This window comes from Callionymus lyra, chromosome 1, assembly GCF_982586985.1.
Source record: "Callionymus lyra chromosome 1, fCalLyr1.hap1.1, whole genome shotgun sequence".
Classification (NCBI taxonomy): domain Eukaryota; kingdom Metazoa; phylum Chordata; class Actinopteri; order Syngnathiformes; family Callionymidae; genus Callionymus; species Callionymus lyra.
In genome coordinates this window covers 25,524,249-25,549,727 of record NC_141818.1, presented here as the reverse complement: position 1 = coordinate 25,549,727, position 25,479 = coordinate 25,524,249, and the positions used below count along the sequence as shown (strand labels likewise).

The window sequence follows — 25,479 nt, the reverse complement described above, 5'->3', positions numbered from 1 at the left end:
GTTTTCTCTGGGCCTCAAACACATTTGTTTTTGGGCCACCAGGTGAACTTGAACCAGATACAGCACAACGGTTAAAGAATGACAGACAGAAAGTATCCAGGTAAATAAAGCAAGTGTTTTTAAGTGTGTGTTTTTGGACTGCAATTTTTAGAGCTAGTCCTTGCAGTTGAAATGGATTTACATTTTTGCTTATGACTCCAAAAGGAATGGATTACTGTAAAAATAATCTCAACCCTTATCTAACTTGAGGTTGAGTAAAGCATGAGGGAAATTTGAAATGTGGTTGAACTATCACTTTAATAGATGTGCACCATAATTTAATTTACATTTTAGATGTCTAATAATAATAATAATATTAATAATAATAATAATGGATTGCATGTATTTCATGTTTCTAATAATATCATTGTCATGAGTCTACATGTTCCTCCTTGTGTTTCCGGTTTTATTGTGAAATCCGCTCCCTTCTGTGTCTGTGCTAGTCTTACTTCCCCCCTGTCTGAGTAGTAATTGTTCCCAGACGTGTCTCGGTAGTCCCGCCCCCAGCTGCTGCTGATTGCTCCCCTGTCTTCTTAAGCCTCCACTCTCTGTCCCTTCCTTGTCTTGTCGTCACCATTTTCTAGTTCCTGTATCCTGCCGCTAAGTATTCCTACCCTGTCTCTTACCTTTGTCCCAACCAAGACTCTTTCCTGATGTTTATTCAACCTGTTTCTGCCCTCTTGACGCTGAGTTTGCCTTAACCTTGCTATTGCCTTTTGTTGCCGATTAACTGGACTGTTTGACTACGCCTTTGCCTTCCCTACGGAATAAAACCAAGTCTATGCAAATGTCCTCTGCGCCTGGGTTTCTCCGTTCTGCATCGTGATAATAATATTTAGAATTCTGGTCCTTTGAAGTCCTGAAAAAGTTTCTCCTTACTAGAATGGAGCAGTATAAAAAACTTTCCTCCAAACGATTACCAAAGCAGTTTTATCAAGTAAACTGTTTACAGATTCATGTTAAGGAAACAGTGATACCTTTGCTATATGATACTTACATCCTCAGACTCAAATACATGACATATCATTTTGTATTGATTCTTGCTATCCTGTCCAGGCTCAGATGCCTCCAAGTCCTCTTGAGAATCAGACTGTTGCATCCTACGTCGAGCCATCAGCACTACAATATTGCCAATATCTGCAATGTAGGAGATGGTCCGCAGAGGATGGTCCATCATTGTTCCCTGAAAAAAAAAAAGAATGGGGGTATGATGCATACTGAAGGATGATAATAGAAGGTCTGTTGATTATGAGATCTGTCAGTAAAATATAGAGCATAAGAAACAGTGCAGGTCAAGCACCTGTGAGTCAGCATTGAGCACTTTGATTCTCTGGGTGGAGATGAAAAGGTCCACTTCTGTCATGGGCTGTGCCTCACTCTCTGGGAACTTAAAACACAAGTTTATACAATTCAATATTTAATTTAACCTTCATTGACTTTGAAATAAGCCAAAGTAACATTAAAAAAAACAGCTCTGTTTTGGTGCAAAAAAAAAAAAAAAAAAAAATATATATATATATATATATACTTACTGTCCCTCCTCTGTACATGGCAAAACCATATCTCATTCTGGCCTCTCTGACCTTATCTCCAAAACATGTGCTGTTCCTCTGACTCATTCCTGATCATATCTATCTTTGTCACTCCCAAAGAGAACCTCAACATCTTCATCTCTGCTACCTCCAGCTCTGCTATCTGCCTTTTACTCAATGCCACTGTCTCTAAAACATACAGAATCTCTGGTCTCATCATTGCTTTAAGATGTTTTAAATTATTTAAAATAGATTTTCCTATTTCAATATAATTACAATGCACACAAAAAGGGGAACCCACAATGAACCCAAAACTTACCAGAAGCTCATGGATTTAGACTTAGACTTAGACTGCACTTTATTGATCCCTTTGAGATGACACTCAGGGAAATTTCTGTTTTCCAGTAGCACAGAAGGAATAGAGAAATACCAAAACAGCACACAGAAGAGGACGATAGCATTAAATAACAACAACAGTAACTGAATATAACGACAGTATAAACAAATAAAAAAATAAATAAAATAAAATAAACTAAACAAAGTGACTTTACGTTATTGCAAATGAAAGGGTGTCAAAGTGTTGTTAATCCACTGTAGAGGTGGAAGTGTCAGACTCCTTCCCCTCTGACTCCAGCCCCAAGCAACCTCCTCCCCCCCAAGTGAGGAGTTGTACAGCCTGATGGCGTGAAAGACAAAGGAGTTTCTCAGTCTATTGGTCCTACACTTGGGGAGCAGCAGTCTCTGAGTGAACCGGCTCCTCTGGTTGGTGATGACAGTGTGCAGAGGGTGGCATCCATGATCAGTTTGTCCAGTGTCCTCTTCTCTGCCACCGACACCAGAGAGTCCAGTTTATTGCCGACCACAGAGCCTGCCCGCCTGATGAGTTTGTCCAGTCTGGATGAGTCCCTCTTGGATATGCTGCCCCTCCCCCCAGCATACCACGGTGTAAAAGAGGATGCTGGAGACTACAGATTGATAAAACATGCGCAGTAGTTTGCTGCAGATGTTGAAGGACCGCAGTCTCCTTAGGAAATACATCCTGCTCTGGGTCTTTTTGTACTGGTGGTTGGTGTGTGTTGTCCAGTCCAATTTATTGTCCAACCACAGGCCAAGGTACTTGTAGGACTCCACTGCCTCCACCTCAGCTCCGGCTAAGACAACTGGTCGCGACCTTGGTCTGGACCTCCTAAAGTCAATGACCAGCTCCTTTGTCTTTGAGGTGTTAAGCTGTAGGTCGTTTGTGTGGCTCCATGCAGCGAAGTCATCCACCAGTCTCCTATACTCCTCCTCTCTGTCATCCCTGATGCACCCAAGGATGGCTGTGTCATCTGCATACTTCTGTATGTAGCATAGCTCCAAGTTGTAGCAGAAGTCTGAGGTGTACAGGGTAAAGAGAACAGGAGCCAACACTGTGCCTTGGGGGGCTCCCATGCTGCTGACCACCGTGTCAGACGTGGTGTTCTTTAGCCTGACGTACTGGGGCCTGCCAGTGAGGTAGTCAGAGATCCAGTCTACCAGAAAGGGGTCCACTCCCATCCCGCCCAGTGTATCCCGTAGTAAGGTTGGCCGGATGGTATTGAAGGCACTAGAGAAGTCCAGGAAAAGAATCCTCACTGTGCCGCTTCCATTGTCCAGGTGGGAGTGGGCTCGGTGTAACATGTAGAGGATGGCATCCTCCACACTAACACCTGGCTGGTAGGCAAACTGAAGGTTGTCCTGGGCATGTTGTACCTGGGGTCTGAGGAGTTTGTGAAAAAGCCGCTCCATAGTCTTCATCAGATGTGAAGTGAGTGCCACTGGTCGGAAATCATTTAGTTCGTTGGGCCGGTTCTTTTTCGGAACTGGGACGATGCATGATGTCTTCCAAATGGTGGGCACTCTCCTTAGCTTCAGGCTAAGGTTGAAGACACGTTGGATTGGTTCACCTAGTTCAGTAGCACATGTGTTCAGTACCCTTGGACACACCTTGTCTGGGCCTGCTGTTTTCCTGGGTCGGATTTTCCTCAGCTGTCCTCTGACCTGGTCTGTGGTGAGGTGAGGCGGGGATTGTTTGGGAATAGGGGAGACGAGGTGAGGTGATTAGGTGTGTTGAGGGAAGAAGGAGATGTGGCTGCCGTGGGGATGAGGGCGTGGGGGGCAGGGGCTGGTCAAAGCGGTTGAAGAAGGTGTTTAGTTCAATAGCCCTCTCAGTAGTCCCCCCTGTGGCTTTGGTCTTTGTGTTAACACCAGTGATGGTCCTCACACCTTCCCAGACGTCCCTCATGTTGTTCTCCCTCAGCTTTTCTTCCACCTTCCTCCTGTAGGTGTCCTTAGCTTCCCTCACACAGAGTTTTACCTCCTGCTGTGCAGCCTTCATGGCCTCCTTGTCTCTGCTCCTGAAGGCAACACATTTCCTGACTTACTATATACTATATATTTCAAATGTAGATGTCTTCCTCTCTAAGATGCAGTAAGTCTATAAGATACTTCTTATTTCGCGAGGCAGCACTAAGCTCTTTGATTCTTGGACCAAAAAACAACAAAACAAAAACCACACTTGTTCATATGAGCAGTCCATTTATTGAGGGTGTGTGTCAGCATGTGATCACCTCCATTAAGTCACTTCAAGCCCTGATCGCACCCCCTTTGGTCTATGTCATCAGCCCATATTGTACTACATTTGGTCTACTGTGCATGAGAAGGCATCACAGGGAGCTCTCAGTTGAACATAGACCTGTTAGGAGAAGAATCAGCAGAGCTTTTCTTCCATCACATTGTTGAAAATTCACCTTCTGGAACAGTTGGCTAATCCTAGACCTATTATGAGAAGTAACAGCTGATCTCTGCTTTTATCGGAGTTTCATAAATTCTCCTTCTATAGCTCTCAGCTGAAGTTAGACACATCTGTGTACATCTCAGTTTAACACAGAGCCCATTCCTTATATGTTGGGAGAGAATGTGTGGTTAGGCCAGCAACAGTGACTACAACCTGAGATGCTGGCTGTGGCAAAGTCCTGCTCTTTTCCCCTGAGCTGTGAAAGTTCAACGTCTTACTCTGGTAAGACAGCTCCAACACTGTTGCGTGTGTGATTCATCACGGTGTGCGAGATCATCCTGCGTTCAGGTTAGCCCAGAAGAACTGGCTCTGGCTGAATGCTCATCTCCTGTTGTTGAGAGGAACCCTGAAATGTCAGAGCCGACAGGCTGCCCAGAGGAACACTCGGATGACTGGGTTATTTGCACATTTGACGAGTTTACTCATTGACACAGACATGTCCATCAGAAAAGAGAATTTTCAGTGTTCTTCCCATCGCTGCCCCTGCTTCTTCCCCTCATTCAGAGGTTGAGCCTCCTGATGTTAAGGGTGCTGCTAGTTGCTTCAGAATGTCAGATGCCCTCTGGTTCACAGAGCTGGTGGAGATAACAGACCCGTGGCACATTCTTCTGTCCCTAGGGGCTCCGTGCTTAAGCAGAGACAGTTCTTATCGCCACTTCAGTCCTGGATCGGCCGATTACAGTTTGGCTACTCTTAGGGACAGGTTGAAGTGATGTATGCTTAACCCAGTCATGCTGAACACTAGTGGTGTGTCCAATAGTGTTGAGGCTTTGAAGCGTGTAGCAAGTAATCCAAGACAATTTTCATGTATCGATGCGTGTGTTGGTGACGTGGTGACGTTCGAGGCCTCGAGAACCGGCATACCATGTGACTGGTTCGAGCTGTGCTCAGGGCTTCCTGCATAATGTGACACAAAACTCAAATCCACTCACATCTATTAGATTTGACCGATTATTTTTGCTAGATTTCTCAGCAACTGACAATATAGCCATGGAGCCTGCAAGAAAGAGGCTATTTTTTCTTTGAGGCAGCATTTTGAGCTGATCTCTACTGAGCCCCAGATATGACATGGTAAAAAATAAAACTGATTCCTGGTCATGCGATGATTTAGATCCTGACATTTATTTTTTGTTGTTAACTCTATATCTTCCATCAGCCAGTATGGCTTGTGGCAAGACTTCATGGCTCTCGAACAAAGTACACGAGATTGATCCCCATTTATGTTGCTACATACTATTTTTAAGTGATTGTTTTTCACATGTTATTGTGATGCAGCTATTTATACATTTTGGTAAAATACATTATTTTGAGGTTGAACTAAACATTGAAGAATAGGCTAACTTGTTTTTTTGTTTAGACAGTATTTATATTCTTATATAATTAAGATTTGAGATATTCTGAAAAAGTTACTCCCTTCAAATTTCTACAATTTAATTGAATTAAAAAAAAAACACTTGATCAACTCAAGTTGTGTATATTACAAATTAATGTATGTATTTGATACGTATAGTTATTCAGATGTTTAACAAAATACAATGGAATATCTCACTTCTGATCTAACAAATCAGAATATGGCAAAAAATGTTTCTGATTCTGAATCATTCAAGCAAAATGATGTCAGAGCTTTAAACTTATTGTCCACCTGATAGCGTGATAGAGTAGATGAAGCCACACAAAGCCATGCGCCAAGGATGAACAACTCAACGGGAAGGCTTCAGTGGTTCATGAAGCTTCATCTCGCCATCACTGCTGAACATCATCCAGAGTTCTAGGGCTCTTTAACTCAAAAATGTTTGCCTTACTGGAGCAACCAGTTTCCTGTCACGCTATCATTTTCTTCAGTCTCTGCTGGACAAGGGCCAGGCAGTGTCCACACTCAGGGTCTTGCTGCAACCATTGTAGCCCTCCATACAGGCTTAGGGTTTCTGCTAGGAGCCATCCTCTGATGAGCTGCTTCTGCGGAGGCTCTCAGGATTCAACCTCCTGTGACGCGTGGTGCTCCAGAACTACCTTAAGCTAGTTTTTGCTATCCTCTGGTCCCAAGTTCTCACTCATTAACCCTTGCCCTAGCCTTTTATTTTTAGGTTAGATCAGCCGTTTCCATGGCTTATGCAGTGGTTGGTTAGGAATCTCTACTGGGCTTTTGAAACCCACTCCGTTGTAGCTCTCCTGTATGGAGTTCTGGTGGAGGAGAGCATGTAAACATGCAGTTCAGCTTTCACATCAGTGAAGCCATACTCGAAGGTGTTCTGGCAACTAAATGTTTTGCTTGGTCATGTTAACATCTCTCCTCTTTTCTAAAAGATCAAAATATTAGAAATATATGTGGCGGGCTCAGAGAACGGGGGGAACCTTCAAAACTCCATAGAACACTGCATCCATCCACCAGATAGTTTTGTTACAAATTGTTCTGATACCACAAACAAAAAAAACAGCTGAAGAACAGCTCAGCTAGATGGAGAGAAAGAGAGATGTTAGGGTGCAAGAATATGAGAGAAAATATGTGACTAACTTATTGGACAGTTCTGTTTTTGAGTTCTGAACGTAGTATTTTTTTTAACATTTATGTTGATCTAAATGTCTTGAATTGGTCTTGGACCTTTATTGTACCTATCAGTATGTGTCTGTTTTCATAAAACTTTCCTTAGATAAAGATATTTGTGTAAGAAAATGTGCTTAAGCCCCGCCTACTGACAACGCTTGGTTTTTCTCATGTTTACCATAACCACGCCCACTGTGCTTTGTTTGGTAAAGCATTGAGGACTTGTGTCTACAGAAAGAAGCAGGGCATTCTTTCTGCTGCAAGCGAAGCCTATTATTACGACATAATGGGCTCAACCTCTACTTCTGTAAGAATTCACGCGGGGAAGGACTTTATGAAGTAATAACTTTAAAACACAGCATTATTATTATTTTTTTTTAATTGCCAAAGTTGGACACCCAAGATAATTTAAATCTTTTAATTCATCAATGGAAGTTTACCCCATGCACATGATCAGCTAGTATAGCTCAGCTCATGGCAACAACATGCAGTTCCTGCTATACAATAACTAGCCAGGTACGAGACCTGGCTAGTTATTGTGATTTTTACATGATTGTGATGTATCGATTTATATATTTGGGAAATAGCCAAAAAAACAGACATTGTTTTGGGGAATAACTAAACCTTGGCAAAAAGGAAGTCGTAGGCTTACTTTTAGTTTTGACATATGTTGTCATATAATTGACACCAGAAGGTTTATTCTGAAGAATGTACTATCATAATATTTCTGTGTTTCGATAGACTAGAAGAGAGCTATTATATTGTATTTTTTCTAAAGATCAGAATGTTTATACAAAAGCAAATTTTAATTTTAATAGGGAAGACTCTGGTAATGGTTTCTAGTGAAGGTGCAATGGTTTGTTTACCCAGCTGTACAGGAAATGTATCACATGCGCATGCTAACCCTAATTCTGGTCTTTTTCATGTGCTAACTCAGTTAAATGTGTATTCTGAATTGCTAATAGGACACTTAACCATGCATCATGGAGAATAAAGTTGCACTTGTCTAAAGCATTTCACAACAAAATAATCAGAAAAAAATGACCACTCGTCAACAACATTATGGTCTTAACTAGTTCTGTATAAAGTTTATGATTTCTTTAACAAAATAAAATGTAATATCTCTCTTAAAGTCTAATACATCGTATAATACCAAGGTAGTACATTCCTTTAGAATAAACTGGTGTCAATAATGTTAGAATAAAACTAATTTCAAGACAAAAAGAAAAACAATGGTGGTTACACTATTTTGGAAGGTTTATTTATTTACCGGGTAAACTGTTAATCATGAATGAAAAGATCTAAATCATCTCGTGGCCAGGAAGAAAAAAAAGTTTTACCATGTCATGTCTGGGGCTCCGTACCTACCTTCTTTGTGGCTGATATTGGATAAGTTATACAAAATATTGTTGTATAGTTCCAACATTATTAACCCCTCAAAGATAAGTAAACTGCCATGCTAAAAAAAAACTTAATGTAGGTTTAAGTGTGAAATTAATAGTAAACAAATATGAAAAAAATAATAAATAGAAATCACCTTCTTTATGTTCTGTTCCAATTTCTGGGCCATCTGCAGACACAAGCAGTTAACATCAATAAGAATAATATACAGTATGCAAAATACCAGAAAATAAATAAAAAGTTTCACACAACACCAGATGAAATATAAACTTTGCAGGAATAATGTATTGTTCAAGCAATAAATATACAACTATATATATATATATATATATATATATATATATATATATATATGTACTGTGCCTGTTCAAAGGGTCTCAAAAGGAGACTTTAATCTCCCAGTTAGGAAAATCACATCTTCCTTTTGTAGAATAATTGTAGTAGTTGTGGGCAGACTCAGCTCAAAAGAAAATATTTTTTACTTGTATAGTAATATTTTCTTACGTTGGCCTACAGAGAAATTATTGGTATATTTTTTTCAGCAGGGCAGTTTTTTCTGCATTGCTAAGGTAATATTAATAATATAAATTTATATATAACCTTTCAGATTCAAAGTGAGAAGATAGATACAATTCTGTTAATCATGACACTATACAGTATAACACATCATGATAAATGTCAGTGCCAAATAAATAGTTTCTATTTTGTAAGATTTCTTCTTTGATTAATTATTATTAATTTATTTATTAATTCAAAGTTGGCCAAAGTTCTAGAGCATAGCAGATAAGGGAGCCCAACAGCTTCCTCTAAGGTGCAGCCCCAGATGTGTCCTTTCTCTGGCAAGAAACTGCGGTATCAAGGTCGTCATCAACAAACAGCTATGGTTTCCCTGCGAATTACCAAAATGGGGGTCAAAACAATAACATGGGGCAGCTGTAGGGGGGTTCAGGGAGACATCCCTGTTACTGCTTTGCCACCAGTGTTTCCAGGTTAAAGACGGCCAAACTCCAATGAGCGGTTGTCCTTGGCTGATGACCCTGCAGCTGACCAAAGGCACTGTAGGAGGCGCTTCAGGCATATTTGCCAAGTATAAAAAAACACCCTAGCTTTACAATAAATTTAAATGCAATTGCAATACCTTTTATTTATTGAGGTAAGCACACAGTTATAACCATAAATCCAATCAAATTGCTTATTTCGATTTAAAGCTTTAGTTACATAATTTTCTGTTTTTGGTTTCACATAAATATTTTTTAATTATACATAAATATTTTTTAATTATACATTTTTTACTTAACCTGGGAACACTCGTGGCAAAGCAGTAACAGGGATGTCTCCCTTAATCCCCCTACAGCTGCCCCATCTTATTGTTTTGACCCCCAAAGAGAGATCATCATGATGATGCTCTGTTTTAAATGTATAACTTCACAAACCACTTCCCAATCTGAAATCTCGGGAATAGTGAGCAACCGGTTAGGAGGACCAAGCCCAAATTACATTATAAGGGGATTCGCTCCTCTTCCAGCCAACTGCAATCACACATGCCTGGTTTATACAACAAGTCCCTTTGAGTTGAGGATTTCGGGATTTGATGCCGCCCGTTGACAGACCTCGATGCTTGACTAGTCACAACAGTCGGTGTGGTTAAACAGACAAATACTGATGAGTACAACACAGGTCCAACAGACACTCAATTCAACACATTAGTTGCATTTCTCTTTTTTCTTGTTCTTAATTTATTGTGATTATTTTTTTAATGAAAAATTACTGTATTTGCTGTGGATAATTTGGAAAAAAAAAACAATTTATAAAGTCCTACCTACCTACCTAGTTACTCTTTAAGGGTTGGTTTTCAGAAAGGGACAAACTACAATACTGTATTACAGATATAAAGTTATATATGATATGAATAATGAATGACAAAAACATTTAAAGTAATAGTTGACTCAAAATTCAAATGTTAATTAATGAATTAAAAATGAATGTGATTACAGTGAATAGTGGTTACCTTTATACGACTTACAGCTTCCTGAGCCTGCATCATCCGAACATTTTTGGATGGCGTCTTGTCAGACAGCAGTTGAGTGGAACCGAGGTAGTTGGCTGCGAAGATGATCCCATCAATCAAGTCTTCTGGATCACATGGGCCAGGGACTTCAGGATCAAGTGGAAAAGTACAGGCAGTTATAAATGTTAATAATCAAAAAAGATGATTAGCAAGGGCGACAAACTCACCTTCCACATAGGTAGGGAAGGATGCAAGGCTTTTTCTCGGCTGTTGACCAAAAACAGGATTTGGTGGAGGGAAACACAAACCGAAAACAACAACAGAAGAACTACAAATTTCACCTCTTTACTGGAGAGAGTTGGCTCTAAGTTGTCTCCCAGCAACAAGTGACTGATTGATGATTCAGCTCCTGCTGGAGTTGAAGAGCTTTGGCTCAATGCCTGCAGGGGGAGTAAAGTTTTGAGTTATTCTTTCCAAAAGACAATTTCTCTCAATCAAGTGCTTTGTGATTTTAATTTCATAAAATGACTTACATAAATTAACTGATGAAAAATGACTTTAGAAATGTAAGGGTATATTTCTCATATATAGCCAGCTAACCTAAATTGAACATTTTAACTATTATACTGTATCTCTCTTCTCTACATTTATTTGAATCAAGGATGTGCGATGAGGTCCCTGGCTGGTGAGGCATTGACTTCTCTGGAGTCAAATTTACAATTGTAAGAAGTAAAAGGCATCTTATTTCACTATTCATCCAACAGGAACCAAAAAAAATATACACTAGAACATATATTTACTAAGGAAAACTTAGTTTCTATAGTAATTAATTTTCATAAAAGCTGCATATTTAACAATAAAAACATAGAATAGGCCAAAAATGTTGTCAAAAATAGCCACAAATGTGTAAAAACAACAACAACAACAACCACAACAAGTGTCCAGGGGAGACTGCAATGCTCCCAAAAGAAACTGTATTCTCTCAATCAGCCGTTTCATACAAAGGTATCAAAGAATGGAACGGGCTCCCAGACAATCTAAGGAACAAAGCATATTTTCATCCCTTCTCACGGGCTGTCAAAGACTGGCTTTTAGATCACCAGTCCTGCTCGCACTAATAGTACCAGAATGGGTATTTGGCTACAGATGACATTATTAAATAAATGTAATCTACGGAAACTCAATGATAGAGATATGACCCAGCTGAGCACACAGTTAGTTTGGGCTTCGCATGTAATAATAGAACTGGAGTTATATTATATAATTAAGTATTTATATATTTAAGTTAGTTAATATTTATATCACGTACATGCTCCACCCTTTGACGGACTTTGCTATTGGCAAAGGCCTTAGGGAAAATTTCAATCCTAACTGGGACAGAGATCTTAAATCTGTTCCCAAGAAACAAAAACCATCCCACCTAACCTCACCCTGTTGAGGATAAGGTTCTGCCAGTTTTGTCTCCAACAATGTGTGAGACAGAGAACGAGCAGTCATGTCACGTAAATAAAACCGCATATGTATCTGTACACGACTGTGATGCAGCTTGACAGATACCTTCAGCCATCACTCCTCTGAATAAAGTAAGTAAGTAAGTAATTTGTATTTGTATAGCGCTTTTCCAGACCAGGGTCACAAAGCGCTTAAACAATCAATAAAATATTCAATAAAGTATATACTTTAAAGGGCAAGATAAAACTGATAACACAACAGGAGTTCCAGAAAATCAAGGAAAAGCCTGAACAAATAAAAACGTCTTAAGATGTTTCTTAAAGGAGTCAGTAGACTCCATCAAGCAAAAAGAGAGAGGAAGATCGTTCCGAAGCTTAGGAGCAACAGCCTGGAAGGATTTCTCTCCTCTGGTCCTGAACCTTGTGAGTGGAACCATCAGTAGATTTTGATCTCAGAGCCCGAGCTGGGGTGTAAGGCTGGATCAGATCAGTGATGTAAGGAGGAGCCTGACTTTGAATAGCTCTGAAAGTAAGAACCAGAATTTTAAAGTTGATCCTGAAAGAAACTGGAAGCCAGTGTAGAGTTTTAAGGATTGGAGAAATGTGAGTTCTTCTACTTGAGCAGGTCAGAATTCTCGCTGCAGGGTTCTGAATCAACTGCAGGCGAGACAGCTCCTTCTTGTTAAGACAGGCGAGAAGACACAAACGCATGTTTCTGGTCAGTTTTCTGCAGTGTTGAACAAGAGGCATGTCTTTATCAAATACAACACCCAGGTTTCTCAGGCTAAGTTTGACATACTGACTTAAGTTACCCAAGTACTGACTCAACCCTGGAATCTTATCATCAGAAGCAATCACCAGAGTTTCAGTTTTGTCCACATTTAGCTGCAAAGTGTTTTCACTCAGCCATTGTTTGATTTCTAGCAAACAATTGACTAAGCTGTTCAGCCTCTGGGGCTCAGTTGGATCAAAAGAGCAGTTGAGCTGGATCTCATCTGCAAAAATGTGATAAGAAACATCAGGAAATCTCTGAATGATTTTACCGAGGAGAATCAAGTACAGCAAAAACAATAAAGGACCCAGAATATAATCTTGAGGGATCCACACAACAGATCTGCCGATTCAGACCACATTTGATTGGCAGATACACTAAAACTGCGCCCAGAAAGGTATGATGAGAACCATTCTTACTCAGACCCAGACAGTCCCACTTCATTCCCCAGTCTTCTCAGCAGGATCTGGTGATCAACTGTGTCAAAGGCTGAGGACAGATCAAAGAAAACCAGAACAGTGAATTTAACCGAGTCAGCCGATATCATGATGTCACTGGACACTTTCAATAAAGCTGTCTCCGTAGAGTGATGTTTAAGGAAGCCAGACTGAAACTTCTCATGGATGTCGCTCTTATCCAGGAACAAAGACAGCTGCTCAGACACAGAAAGGGAGCTTAGAAATAGGTCTGAAATTACTGAGGTCAGTTGGGTCTAATCCTGGATTTTGAGCACAGGCTCCACAATTGCATGTTTAAATGCATTGGGAAAAACCCCTGTGAAAAGGGAGAGGTTCACCATATTGGTAACCCAGGGACCAATTACATCAAATACTTTGATAAAAAGCCTACAAGGAAGGACGTCATCTGAGCAAAAGGAGGGTTTCATCTTGTTCACTAGTGCCGAAATATCACCAAAAGATACAGCAGTGAAGGAAGACCAAGATAGAAGGGCTCAGAGACAGTAGGGGTTCCAAACAAAGGGGGAGAGATTTTCTCTTTGATCAATTTAATTTTGTCAATGAAAAAACTCAACAATGCATTGCTGTCAGCTTCACAGAAGACAGGCATGATTTGAGGAGCAGGAGACACAAGAGAATTAACCGTGTAAAACAACACTTTGGGGTTTTTCTTATTTGCTGCTACCAGTTTTCTGATGATGGTGGCGTCATAGCTCCGATGGTAGAGTGGTTGACTCGTGGTCTGAGGCCGATTCAAAGGCTTAGGTTCAGGGATGAAGTCCAGGTTAAATAAGACAAGAGAATGATCACTCAGATGGACATCATGTACAGATACATTTGAAATGTCCAGGCCAAGATTAAAAACTAAGTCTAAAATGTGGCCTTTTTGATGAGTAGGTTCAGAAACATGTTGCTCAAAATTAAAGGCAGCGCTGACGTGTCATTACACTCTTCAGTGAGAGGAACGTCGATCAAACATCGATGATGTCGGATGACGTCAGAGTTCTTCCGAGTGATCGCGACTGCGCGTCTCATCCTGACCTGTAATCCAGACCTACGGAAATCGCCCGGTACCCGAGAGATCAAACGATATTCCACAGAGTCCGAGTCGATGAGAAGCGATGGAGGAAACACACCAACGGGACGTTGGTAACTGTCATGAGTGAAGTCTTCCATCTACTCTCTGAAGTTGAAAAGAGCATCGCGATCCTAGATCCGTGATGCTTGAGACATATCTTTAGCGATATGAGCATAATATTCGGACAAGTAGACGTTAAAACGCCTGTTTTTGGCAATTATTGCAAGAGCTCACGTTCAAGCAGCCGATCAAAGGCTGAAGACGCTATGCCCCTGGTCGAGTCGGCTCTCAGGCCATCAGGGGAATCGTTGAATTATAGATTCGAGGTGACTAAGTAAAAAAGGGAGACAAACGGTGGGAGAAGAGGGCCTAATCAAGAGGGCGGACCCTTTCCCCCATTTTGGCGTAGAGTAGATTAAATTCATGCAGGTGATGAGTCGAATGCATAATGGGAGAAAACAATAGCAAAGCCCATTAGAGGGCGGAGCATGTACATAATGGACAACAACAACAACATCATGGATCTGGACTCACTGGTGACAGTTGCTGAGAGGAGATCATTGAACAAACTACTGTCCATCAGTGAGCAGAGAAGCAGAATGAGTGCACGAATGCTCCTTCCCAGGTGCAAAACAAATAGACTCAAGGACTCATTCATTCCTCGGGCTATTAGATTGTACAATTCTGAGTTCGGGGGCAGGAGTGGAGTGAAAGTATCTGGATGTTCTGTTCTATGTTAGTCTTTGTATCCTTTGTCTTTGTTGTGTTTTCTTTGATCACTGTTCTTTGTCTTTAGAATTAGAATGTGTCATCTTGTTCTTTCTCTTTATATTCTTGTTTTTATTTTATGTTGATTTATTTTTTAATCAATAAAGTATTACCTTACCTTATCACCACTACTTCTACTACTAATAATAATAATAAGACATGGAATTTGTTCTGCCCTTCTAAGCAGTTTAAAAAGCTACAGCGTAAAAACAAAAAATGTCTAAAATCTAAAATCCGGATATTGGTTCAAACAATAAAACATCTAATTTATCATAAAAAGTAGCAATGGTGAGTCGAGAAAATGAATAGGTTGATTTTTCTCGCGCTTTATTAAGCAATCAGCAGCAACAATTATTATCACAAATCCATATTTTTGTTCAAATTGGCGATATGCAGAGGAACAGCAACGAACACAGGCCACGACTTAGTTTGTATTAGATTGCGCAGGTAATATTGCCATGTTTTTTGAGCTTCTTGAGGGTAGCATAACTGCTTTCCTTAGAATATGTTTTAACAGAAAAAAAGTATTGTGTGGATGAAGAAGTGTCAATCAGAAAATCCAACCAGACAAATTAGACTGCATGGCATGGTGTTTTTTAATTGTTGTTGCTCCACCCTATATCAAAAAGCCTATTGTTTTGCAATCAACTTCACATCATGATAATGGCACTATAAATGATTCAGTTATTAAGGGAAAATTAAATAAAAATGTGCATATTGTGGTTTTGAGTGTGTTGTGAAAATATTTAAAATATATTTAATATATATTTGATTAAGGTTAGCATACATTTTTTAGCTTGTGGATTAATAATTTCTGATAAATCCATCAAAACACAACATTCTATTTTCGACAGAATTATGAAGTATCAATGAGTCACAAGAAAATGAAGACTCAAACCTCTTCCTCCTCTGGCTCCTGCTGCTGTTTAGCTTGTTGCTTCTCTACTTGATACATCCAATAGTTTTCCATGACTGAGGGATAAAAATGTTGATGCTTTTCCTTGCTACGACTGCAGGGTCAATGTGTTTAGACGCGCAAGCAGCAACAGTAGACAGACTTTTGCTTATCAGGTGACACCCTGGTTTCAGGTTCCTTTAATGTCTTCTCGACTTTAAACCGTTTCAAATTATATTAATATATGAATATCCTTGTAGTAAAATATTCAATTTAATTCAGTTCACAATATTTTATAAGAGGTTATTTGGCAAGAAAAGATAATGTTTTTGTTTTGACAGAATGGATGGAAAAACAGAGACATTCATCAGTCATCTGATACTCACTAAATTATTGAGCTTTCCATGCCCTTTACCTGTCTCCCTCCACACTGCACTGTTTTAAGTATTCAGTTCTGTGTTCTGGATCACAAATGTATGGGTACACATATGAAAATGTGCAATGTATGCAAGTAATACAATGTACGATCACATTATCAACACCGAGACTATAATTTGGTGCTGTCACATAAGTTTAGATCCTACTGTCAAATTGCACTTTGCAAATGTATGTGTTTACTTTTATACATATGGACTTTATTTGAAAAAGACCTTTATATTTGGTTAGCATTTGATTTCATTAAGATATTGTTTTTGCTAATGAGCAAGTAAAAATGTTGTTTGGTCAAGTACAAATATAAATCTTTACTATTTACAGCTTATTGTCAAATGAAATTAACTAATGATTTCCTATAAAAGCAGTTTTTGGTTCAAGACAATAGTATGAATCCCTTAAGTGAATGAAAATATAACCTCTTTCACTCATTTAGTTTCCTTTGTCTTAAATTTTTTTCACCCAGCACTAGATTAAAATGTTGTACATTTCAAACCTTTATACAATCCGTTATGCTTTTACGATAATTGAGGTTGCATAAACATGTAGCACAGGTATATAAGCCTCACTGGATGTAATTCTAAAATTAAAAAGCTGGAAGTCTTCGATGAATGCAGCAGTATAAAGAACTGAAAGACTGATAATAACTGGTCAGATCTAAATTTGTGCACCTGTCCAAATTATTTTACAACAAGCAGACTCTAAACTTCAGGGTGCTTTTCTTATGATTGTTTCCTTTCCTTGAAGAGTTGCCCTGTATGAGGGTTAGGCTTACACTTCCAAATCAGTTAGGTTACTTTCGACCATGTAGGTCAGGGGCCATTAATTCCATCAAGAAAAGGTTGGAGTGGTTGCACCATTTAGTTTCAACCAATTACGAGTACACAGTTTAACCAATCAGGTATATTAAGATTAAAGGTAAGGTAAGGTAAAACTTTATTGATCCCTCAGGAGGTCTCCTTTGGGAAATTGTTTTTTACCAATAGCCAGCAATTTTTCATAAACAATAAACAAGAAAATAAACAAATAAATAAATAAAAAAAATAAAAAAATAATAATAATAATAAAATAAAAAATTACTGTAAGAAGGGCAGATTGGTCCTAATATTGCAAAAGTGCAGGGGTACAATAATATATCAAATATAGAAGAATTTACAACAATGTGTGATTCATTTCAGACATAACAAATATAAACTGTTAATCCAGTTCCAATCCATGTTTTCATTTAGTTTGCTTTTCTGATCACCGAGAAGAGAATTACTGGTTCTTATTAATTTAAAGATATTTAAATAGAGGCGTAGAAAGGTATCAACATGTCTGCAATGAATTCCATGTTCATTTGGGTGATTCTTCTTTGTACATGAGCCCCCTAGTTGGTTGGACTGGTAAACCTGCAACCATTCTGGACTTTTCTTGATCATTTAAAGAATGCTTTAGGTGTTTTCCTTGCCTATGTTGCTGTTAGGACACAATGCACGTGCAATGCTCTATAGTTTTTCCAGCAGCCTTCTTTATCATGAATTCTAAATTCTCAAGTAAGTTAAAAAGTTAAATTCACTTTTGTTTTTTACTATGTGGAGTTAAGTAGCGAGATGGAAGAGGGGATGAATGAGTGTTTAAAGCGGTTTGTTTTGGCTGTTGGTAGTCTAAGGCGGGAACTGGAGGGTTTTTTATGTGAAGCAGGTGAGTACTATCCGACTCGATGATTTTTGCTTTCCTTATTACCTGGGTGTTGTAAAGATCAGTGAGTGTTTGCTTTTGGGAACCTTTAATTGCTCTTGATAATAATAATAATTAAAACAGACTCGATTAAGGATTTGTAAAACATACACATAAAAGAACGGTCAACCTTGAATTCTGCAAGCTTCTTCAGGCAAAACAGTCGCTGCTGGCATTTCTTTATCAGTGTTTTGTGAGTAAATCAGTTTGTTGTCAACTATTGTGCCAAGGTATTTGTAGGAGTCTACAATTTCAACTGCTGAACCGTGTGGTGTTTGCAGGTGTGGGAGGGTGGCGTCTTAAATCAATACACATGTCCTTGGTTTAGGAGACATTGATTTCTAAAAAAGCCTGACTTCACCCATTTAAAAAAAATTATAATTTAGAACAGGACCATGGGATGTTTCTGTACCACTCAGCAAGCTCACCAAAACCGTGTATGCTAATTTAACAACGTGACGGTTGTCAAATTTGCGGGGATCCGGTGGAAGTCCTTGGCGGTGTGGATAGGTGCTTGTTGACTTGTACTCTCTGTGACCTGTCAGTGAGGAAATCCAACATCTACCTCGGGGTGTTACAGTCCAGGTTAAAATGTTCTCTGAGCTTTTTCACCAGCAGATATGGTTGGATGGTGTTGAATCCAGAAGAAAAGTCCAAAAATGGTTCTTGTTTCCCTCGAGGTGCTGATGAATCAAGTATGGCTGCGATAAGCAAATTGTATAGGGTCCAGAAGATGCTCAGTTTTTTCCAGTATGTCCTTCTTTAACAGTCTTTCAAAAGCTTGTGAGTGCAACTGGCCTGAAGTCATTTTAAACTTTTGGGTGGTTGTTTTTGGCAAGCAGAATGATAGTGGATTGTTTCCACAAGGTCAGGACTCTATGTTGACTGAGTGACTGGTTAAAAATGCAGTGAAAAACTGGACCTAATTGGTTAGCACAGTGTAGTCTTCAGTTTATAGCGCTTAAAGATTTTAATCACCTCCTGGGAAGGACAGTGAATGTGTAGAGTCGCAGAGACTTAACAGACTTCTTTTTAAAACCGCCGTTTCATTACTGAAGCCATGCAAAACAAATCTGCTGTAAAAATTGTTGAGTGCCTCTGCCAGCGCCATATCTGAGGTGAAGCCCTCAAGCCTCACTTTTGTCTTAGCTTTGTCATTTAGCCCTGTCATAGTTCTGATACTGTCCCAAGCTTATTGACCATAGCATTGGTCTAATGTTTTCCCTTGTCTGGTAGGACAGATGACATATTTGTAAAAGTTCCTTATAGTTTTGTTCAGCAGGCAGTGATTAAAGTCGCCCATAATTAAATTGGGAGTGTCAGGGGACAATGATTGGAGTTTTTTCACAGTTTGAAGTATCAGATTCGATGCCAAGCTCTCACAAGCTTTCGGGTGTATGTAAACAACAGTTATGAATATTTGTGGGAATTCCCAAAGTAAGTATGGGGGTCGCAGTTACACAGAGAGCAGTTGAACATCCTTCGTGCATAATCTCTCCCTCACTAAGACGTGTTTGCACCAATGTTCGTTAACGTACAAACAAACACCCCTAACCTCGAGTTTTGCCGGTGGCTGCGGCCTCACGGTCCGTACGTAGTGGTGCGCCAAAACCAATGGCGGTCCAGTGACAATGGGGTTGTTAAATCGAGTAAGAGTATGAGAGAGTAAAAAAAAGAAGGAGCTTGTTTTGCCTCAAGATTCTCTACTTGATCCATTCTATAACTGAGGGTAAGGGTTGTTGATGGTTTTTCCAGTTATGGCTGAGGTCACAATATGTTTAAACAGACAAGCAGTTACAGTCTTCTGCTTAACCAAAAGGCTTTTCTTGTTAAAACTGCATTTAACTATACTAATATGTTTATAGCAAATATTTAATGTTATTAATTTCATTCATAAATATTTAGTTTCTGTTATTATTCAGTTAGTTATCTGATTTAAGCATGTTTTTTCAAAACAGATGTTCATCAGTCATCTGATCCTTCCTAAATTATTGACCTTTCCATGCCCTTTACCTGTCTCCCTCCCCCGCTGCACTTTATCAATTATTCAGCTACGTGTAAGTTTGTATGAATATTTATGGGTAACCCGAAAATGTGTAATGTATGCGCTTAATGGTATGTATATCACATTAGCAATAGTTATGGACTGATGAGGCACTATTATTTTTTTAAAATAAATAATTGTACTCTGCTCTTTATCTATCACTATAAACAGCTATTGTATTGAAACATTACATAATTTTTTATGTTGTTATATTTTTATTTGCACTTTATTAACATGTCTTCACCAGTGACAAAAATACAGAAGACAGTGTTTAAGCTTAGTTGTTGTTGTTTTACATCTTTTCGAACGAGAGCTGCATAGCCTACATTTGGATGGTGTAAGTGAGTAATCTTTTAAATGTTTCGGGAGTTTTATTATGAGGATTTGAGGCTTATTTACCTTTTTAGTTTAGCTTGCTCTAGAGTCTAGACTAACAATACAGCTCTAGTCCCCTTCCAAGAGCTTGCGATAAGTCCACTGTGGCAAGGAAAAACGGACTATGCATGAGTGGTGTGTGTGTGTGTGGGCGACTGAGAAGCTATGCCACCCCTAACCAAGTCAGAGGGCCGGACCCAGCGGGCCGATAAACTACCAGCTCCGACTGTGACACCAACCGAAAAAGCAGGCGAAACCGAGGCGGCCCCCAGCAGCGCAAGAAGATCGCAGAAGCGAAGAAGAGGGGCAGGCATCAGGAGGGCAGAATATCTGGGCAAGCCCATGCCCCAGAAGACACCTTACATCATTTTTTAATAGAAAGTGAAAAATGCCAACTACTTAGCTTAAAAAAAGGAAACTGTACCATGAAGATTAATTAACTGATCACTAATTTTCAATAACCAGAACATATTTTGGTGCAGTCACAGAAGACTGGAACCTGCCAGCATGTACCAAAAAAAACTATATTTGTTCATTCCATACCAAGACAACGTTAGAAAAAATATACTTTGATAGTAAGTTGAATTAACTGATATATATATATATGAATGATATTTTTACATGTATGACCAAATTCTACATATTAAACACATTTGTGTATAAACTATATACTATTGAAAGCGTATTATAGTTTGTATTTTCAGTGTTAACATGAAGCCAATTTTTCTCCCATCAATTTCATTTTCATTTGTTTTAATATATTTTCTACCTTGCTCTTTCTGCTTTAGACAATGGTTGTAGCATGTCTTCTGTAAATACAAAATAAATAACGAATACAGAGAGAATGCAAAACTTGCATCACATCAGTGGGCATGCAACTGGATGCAGGATCTCCCTTACCCTGTTGATTTGCCAGGACCTGTTTTTATTTCCTCTTATATAGTATTATTTGAACTTTAAAGTGTGTTGAGCTAACCCTAACTCAAGTTTTGAATTGAAGCAGGAGAGGTTGAAGACCAACTACCATAACTGCCACAGCATGATTGTGAAATCCAGGTCAGTCTAAGTTTTAGAACCCTTCAATTTAAAGTTTAGTTCACCAAAAATATAAATTTAATTAATTTTCTACTCAACCTCATTTTGACTAAGGGTTCAGAGTAGGGCTGCACGATATATCTAAAAAAATTATCGATATTGAGATATTGGCACGTGAGATATGCATATCGAAAACATGTGCGATAAATTATAATTTTTCATTTCTTAAATCCACAATTCGACCAATCAGTGTCACTTTCTGTAAAGGTGTCAATTTGTTATTTTATGTCTTGTTGTCTTTTACGTGTCTGTCTGTCAGTCAACTGTGCAACGCGTCTTGCTGCCGCGCTGCCTTACTTGCTCAGTATATACTCAGAAGTAAGACTAACTTATCAGAGCTACTTAAACACGAGGGATCAAGTCACTCATCTTTTCAACCACCTTTGCTAAAGCAACAAGTTATTTTCATCTCGTCTCAGTTGTATTCAACGTTTTTTAAGATCGCTGATCCAAACAAATGAAAACCTGTCCGTCTTCGCCGTATGCTAACGAGCTAAGTTGTTAGCTTGAGGTCATTTATAATTTGTTATGTGTGTGTGTACAAGGGGGTGGGATTTATTATTTATTTGGTGATATCTTGACGAGCCACAGCTCCTCTCTGATGTCGCTCAGTTCGCGGGAAACCGATGCATGTCCTGCGAAACAAAGTGATAATTTTCTTCTATCATGTCGGCACTGAAGTGCGGAAATAAACAAAAAGGAAATAGCGGATCGTTTTCCTTCTCTAAACCCTCAGACCTCCCCTACAGCAGTGTTTTTCAACCACTGTGCCATGGCACACTAGTTACAGTAGCAATGTGTTCGAATGACAACATTTTCATATCACTTTTTTTTTTTAATCATATAGGTTTCACGGTATTTGACAGTATTTTTAATGATGCTTTTCTTGCTCATTTAATTTCTTCCATTAAGAAAATAATAACTTCAATTAATTGGCTTTAAATAGCCCATTTTACCGTCATAATGACTGCATCATGTTTTTTGACCAGACACAGGTAAAAGCATGACCCTTTCAAAGTATGGTTTCGAAAAGGGTGGCAGTAATTAAGTTAAAGATGTGAATAATAATGGTTGCAGTCAATATATATATTTTTAATTGAATATAGTTTGCCTAATCAGTGCAGTTAGCCGTCATTATCATCTGCGGTATTTACAGGAACCATATCCTTGACCAGGTGGAATGTGATTGCGTTCATTATCTCGACTCACCACTTGTTTAAAGCTTAAATGGATGTCTCCTACTTGCAGATTGATCTGAGCTTGAGTTTCTGGCTAAGGTGGTGAAGCAAATTGATAGTGTTGCCACCGTGAAACAGCATTTGCAAAAGATAGTTGTTTGGTCCTCATCTGACCTTTTAAAACCCCTGAGTTATCGTTATAATCTCAGGTTCTACGAATTGGTGTGAAGCTCTCTGACCGATTTGCTATTGGTTTATCCTTGAGGCCCTTCCTCTGAGAAAGCTTAATGGCACCCAGCTGGGTTCCGAGTTCAATACCTGCCGCACTTCCTCCAACTGAAAACTCAGCGAGAAAGGCGGCTGCTGGGCGACGAAGTTAGAGGGCTTCGCACCAATTCGTAGAAACTGAGATTATGATGATAACTCAGGGGTTCTACATCATTTGGTGCCCCACCCTCTAACCGCTTCGCTATAGGTTTAAACCAAAGGCGAAGCCCGACGGGATCAACGTACCCCCAGCTAGACGCCGCTCCTGACAGCAGCATCACTAGGGTCCTGCTGGCCCAGGATCCAAATCCACTGGTGCCGCGGGCCTCAGGGGGATGTAATCGCTCAAAAACAGTATAAGCTGCTGATCCTTTCGCCACGTTGAGGAGATAGGGTCTAGCAAAGGTTGAGGTTGACAGGAGCAGTTCCACCCACTGCCTGGTAGGCCTGGTTTTGTGAGCTGCTGCCATGAGCCCCAGGAGGAACATAAAGCGCCTGCTAACGTCAAATGTCCGCCCGTTATCTGGGATCTGACTCCACTGGATGTGCTATTTCGCTTGATCCTCTTTATAATCCGGTGAGCTTTTGTATAAAAATAGACCCTTACATTGAGATTGCGTTTATGGACACATGTTTTCTTTTTATTTAATGGCGATTATGAGCGATCTACGTGACGTTTGTCAACAGTAATCGCGATCCTGCAGAGATGACGTCACACACGCTAATAAACTGGAATTTAGAAAAACACAAATTGACAAAGTAATGATCAATTTCCTTATAAATGTTCATTGTTTATTTAACTTAAAAAATGCGCATTTAATCTGTATTTGACCTTAATTTTTTACACAGCTCAGACATAGAATCTGATCGTGCACAGAATAAAAACCTGTCACACCACAGGAATAAAATGAGATATTGTGCTTATTTGTTTAAAAACGCCATGGAATACAATTGTAGATTTGTGCTTGTTTAAAGACTGAGTTAAGTTTTGTAGTTTCAGTGTCAGCTAAAAAGTTTTCAAAGTGCCGCACACGTAACTTCCTCCAAATCTCCGGATGTTGAAGTCACTTGTTGTTACTCGTCCCAGAAAAAGCGTTTTTGTTGCTCGAGCTTGTGCAGTAACTTGACGGAACAAGGTGGGCGTCACTCGTCTATTGAGGTAAGATATAATTATTGCTTTAAGTCGACTCAGAAATAATGTTTCATTGCGTGTAATGTAACTTTCTGTGGTGCGTTAACACGAGAGCTAGTTCGCTAAAACACTGAATAGATTTTTAAATTATAATGCAACGGACAGGGACACAAGAGCCTGTGGAAAGCGCAAAGGAGGCAGACTCACGCTGTATTTAAACAAACAATGGTGCAATTCTGGACATGTGAAGATTAAAATCTCCACCTCCTGCAGGGACGTTGAACTCCTGGCAGTAAGTTTAAGACCATATTACCTGCCCAAAAAGTTCAGCCACGCCATTGTTGTCATTGTTTACATCCCTCCACGGGCTGACACGGAGGCTATGTGTGACGTCATCCACAGCGCTGTGGCTAAACTACAAACACAGCATCCAGAGGCTCTTGTGTTAATCTCTGGGGACTTTAATCATGTTACTCTGGACAAAACACTGACTGCTTTCCACCAGTACGTGGACTGTAACACCAGGGGGAATAGGACTTTAGATCTGATGTAAGCAAACGTGAAGGATGCATACATGTACTGGGAAAAGCTGATCACAATCTGGTCCTGTTAAAACCTCACTATATCCACTATATGAGGAGGCTGCCTACAGTCACACACTCATTCAGGAAGTGGTCTCCTGAGGCTGAACTGGCCCTACAGGACTACTTTGAGACCACAGACTGGGATGCTTTGCATGTATCACACAATGAGAACATTGAGGCGGTGGTTGACTGCACAACTGAGTATATCAACTTCTGTATTGACGTTGTTGTTCCAGTAAGAACTGTACGCTGCTTTGCTAACAACAAGCCCTGGATTACAAGCAACATCAAGGGTCTTCTGAACCAGAAAAAGAGGGCCTTCAAGGATGGCGACACCCAGGAGCTCAAGCGGATACAGAAGGAACTCAGAGTCCAGCTCAGAGAGGCGAAGGAGCAGTACAGGAGGAAGATTGAACAAAAGATGCAGGAAAACAACATGAGGGAGGTGTGGGAAGGCATGAAGAAAGATCACTGGCTGCAGCTCCAAGAGAAAACCCCCCATGGAGAGCCGTGTGGGAAGGGAAAACCAGTTAAACCAGTTCTTTAACAGGTTTGATCACCCCATCCCACTCACAAATCTGAATGCAGATGCTCTCATCTTCCTGCTACACCGATCTTTCTCTCACCTGGACAGAGGCAACGGTGCTGTGAGAATTACATTTTTGGACTTCTCCAGCGCCTTCAACACCATCCAGTTTTAAATTATCAAAATTAAGAAAGAAATCACATATGAAATATATGAATAGAATTAATCATTATCAAAACCTTCATTTTGCTAATCCTTATACTAAATTTGTCATGTTTGGTGTTATTTTAATGTCCGCACTCCGTGGGAATAGAATCTAGAAAGTACAAATCGATTTAAAGCATTTTTAATTTACAATTATTTTTTCT

At 39.5% G+C, this 25,479-nt stretch overlaps 1 protein-coding gene across 6 annotated transcripts in view; it reads right to left on the bottom strand.

Annotated features, from left to right (window-relative positions):
- LOC148088655 (amyloid-beta A4 precursor protein-binding family A member 1-like) overlaps nt 1–25,479 on the bottom strand; it is a 71,889-nt gene that overhangs the window by 25,548 nt on the left and 20,862 nt on the right. For 3 of the 6 annotated variants that reach the window (XM_087798369.1, XM_087798370.1, XM_087798373.1), the window contains exons 3-8: nt 10,679–10,777; nt 10,565–10,604; nt 10,338–10,483; nt 8,466–8,498; nt 1,340–1,426; nt 1,037–1,222 (exon numbers count right to left, since the gene is read on the bottom strand). In XM_087798369.1, the coding sequence (XP_087654495.1) occupies nt 1,037–1,222; nt 1,340–1,426; nt 8,466–8,498; nt 10,338–10,483; nt 10,565–10,604; nt 10,679–10,777 (591 nt within the window). Of the gene's footprint in view, nt 1–1,036; nt 1,223–1,339; nt 1,427–8,465; nt 8,499–10,337; nt 10,484–10,564; nt 10,605–10,678; nt 10,778–15,762; nt 15,887–25,479 lie in introns of those variants that run through there. The other 3 variants (XM_087798374.1, XM_087798371.1, XM_087798372.1) reach the window with 3 other exon arrangements.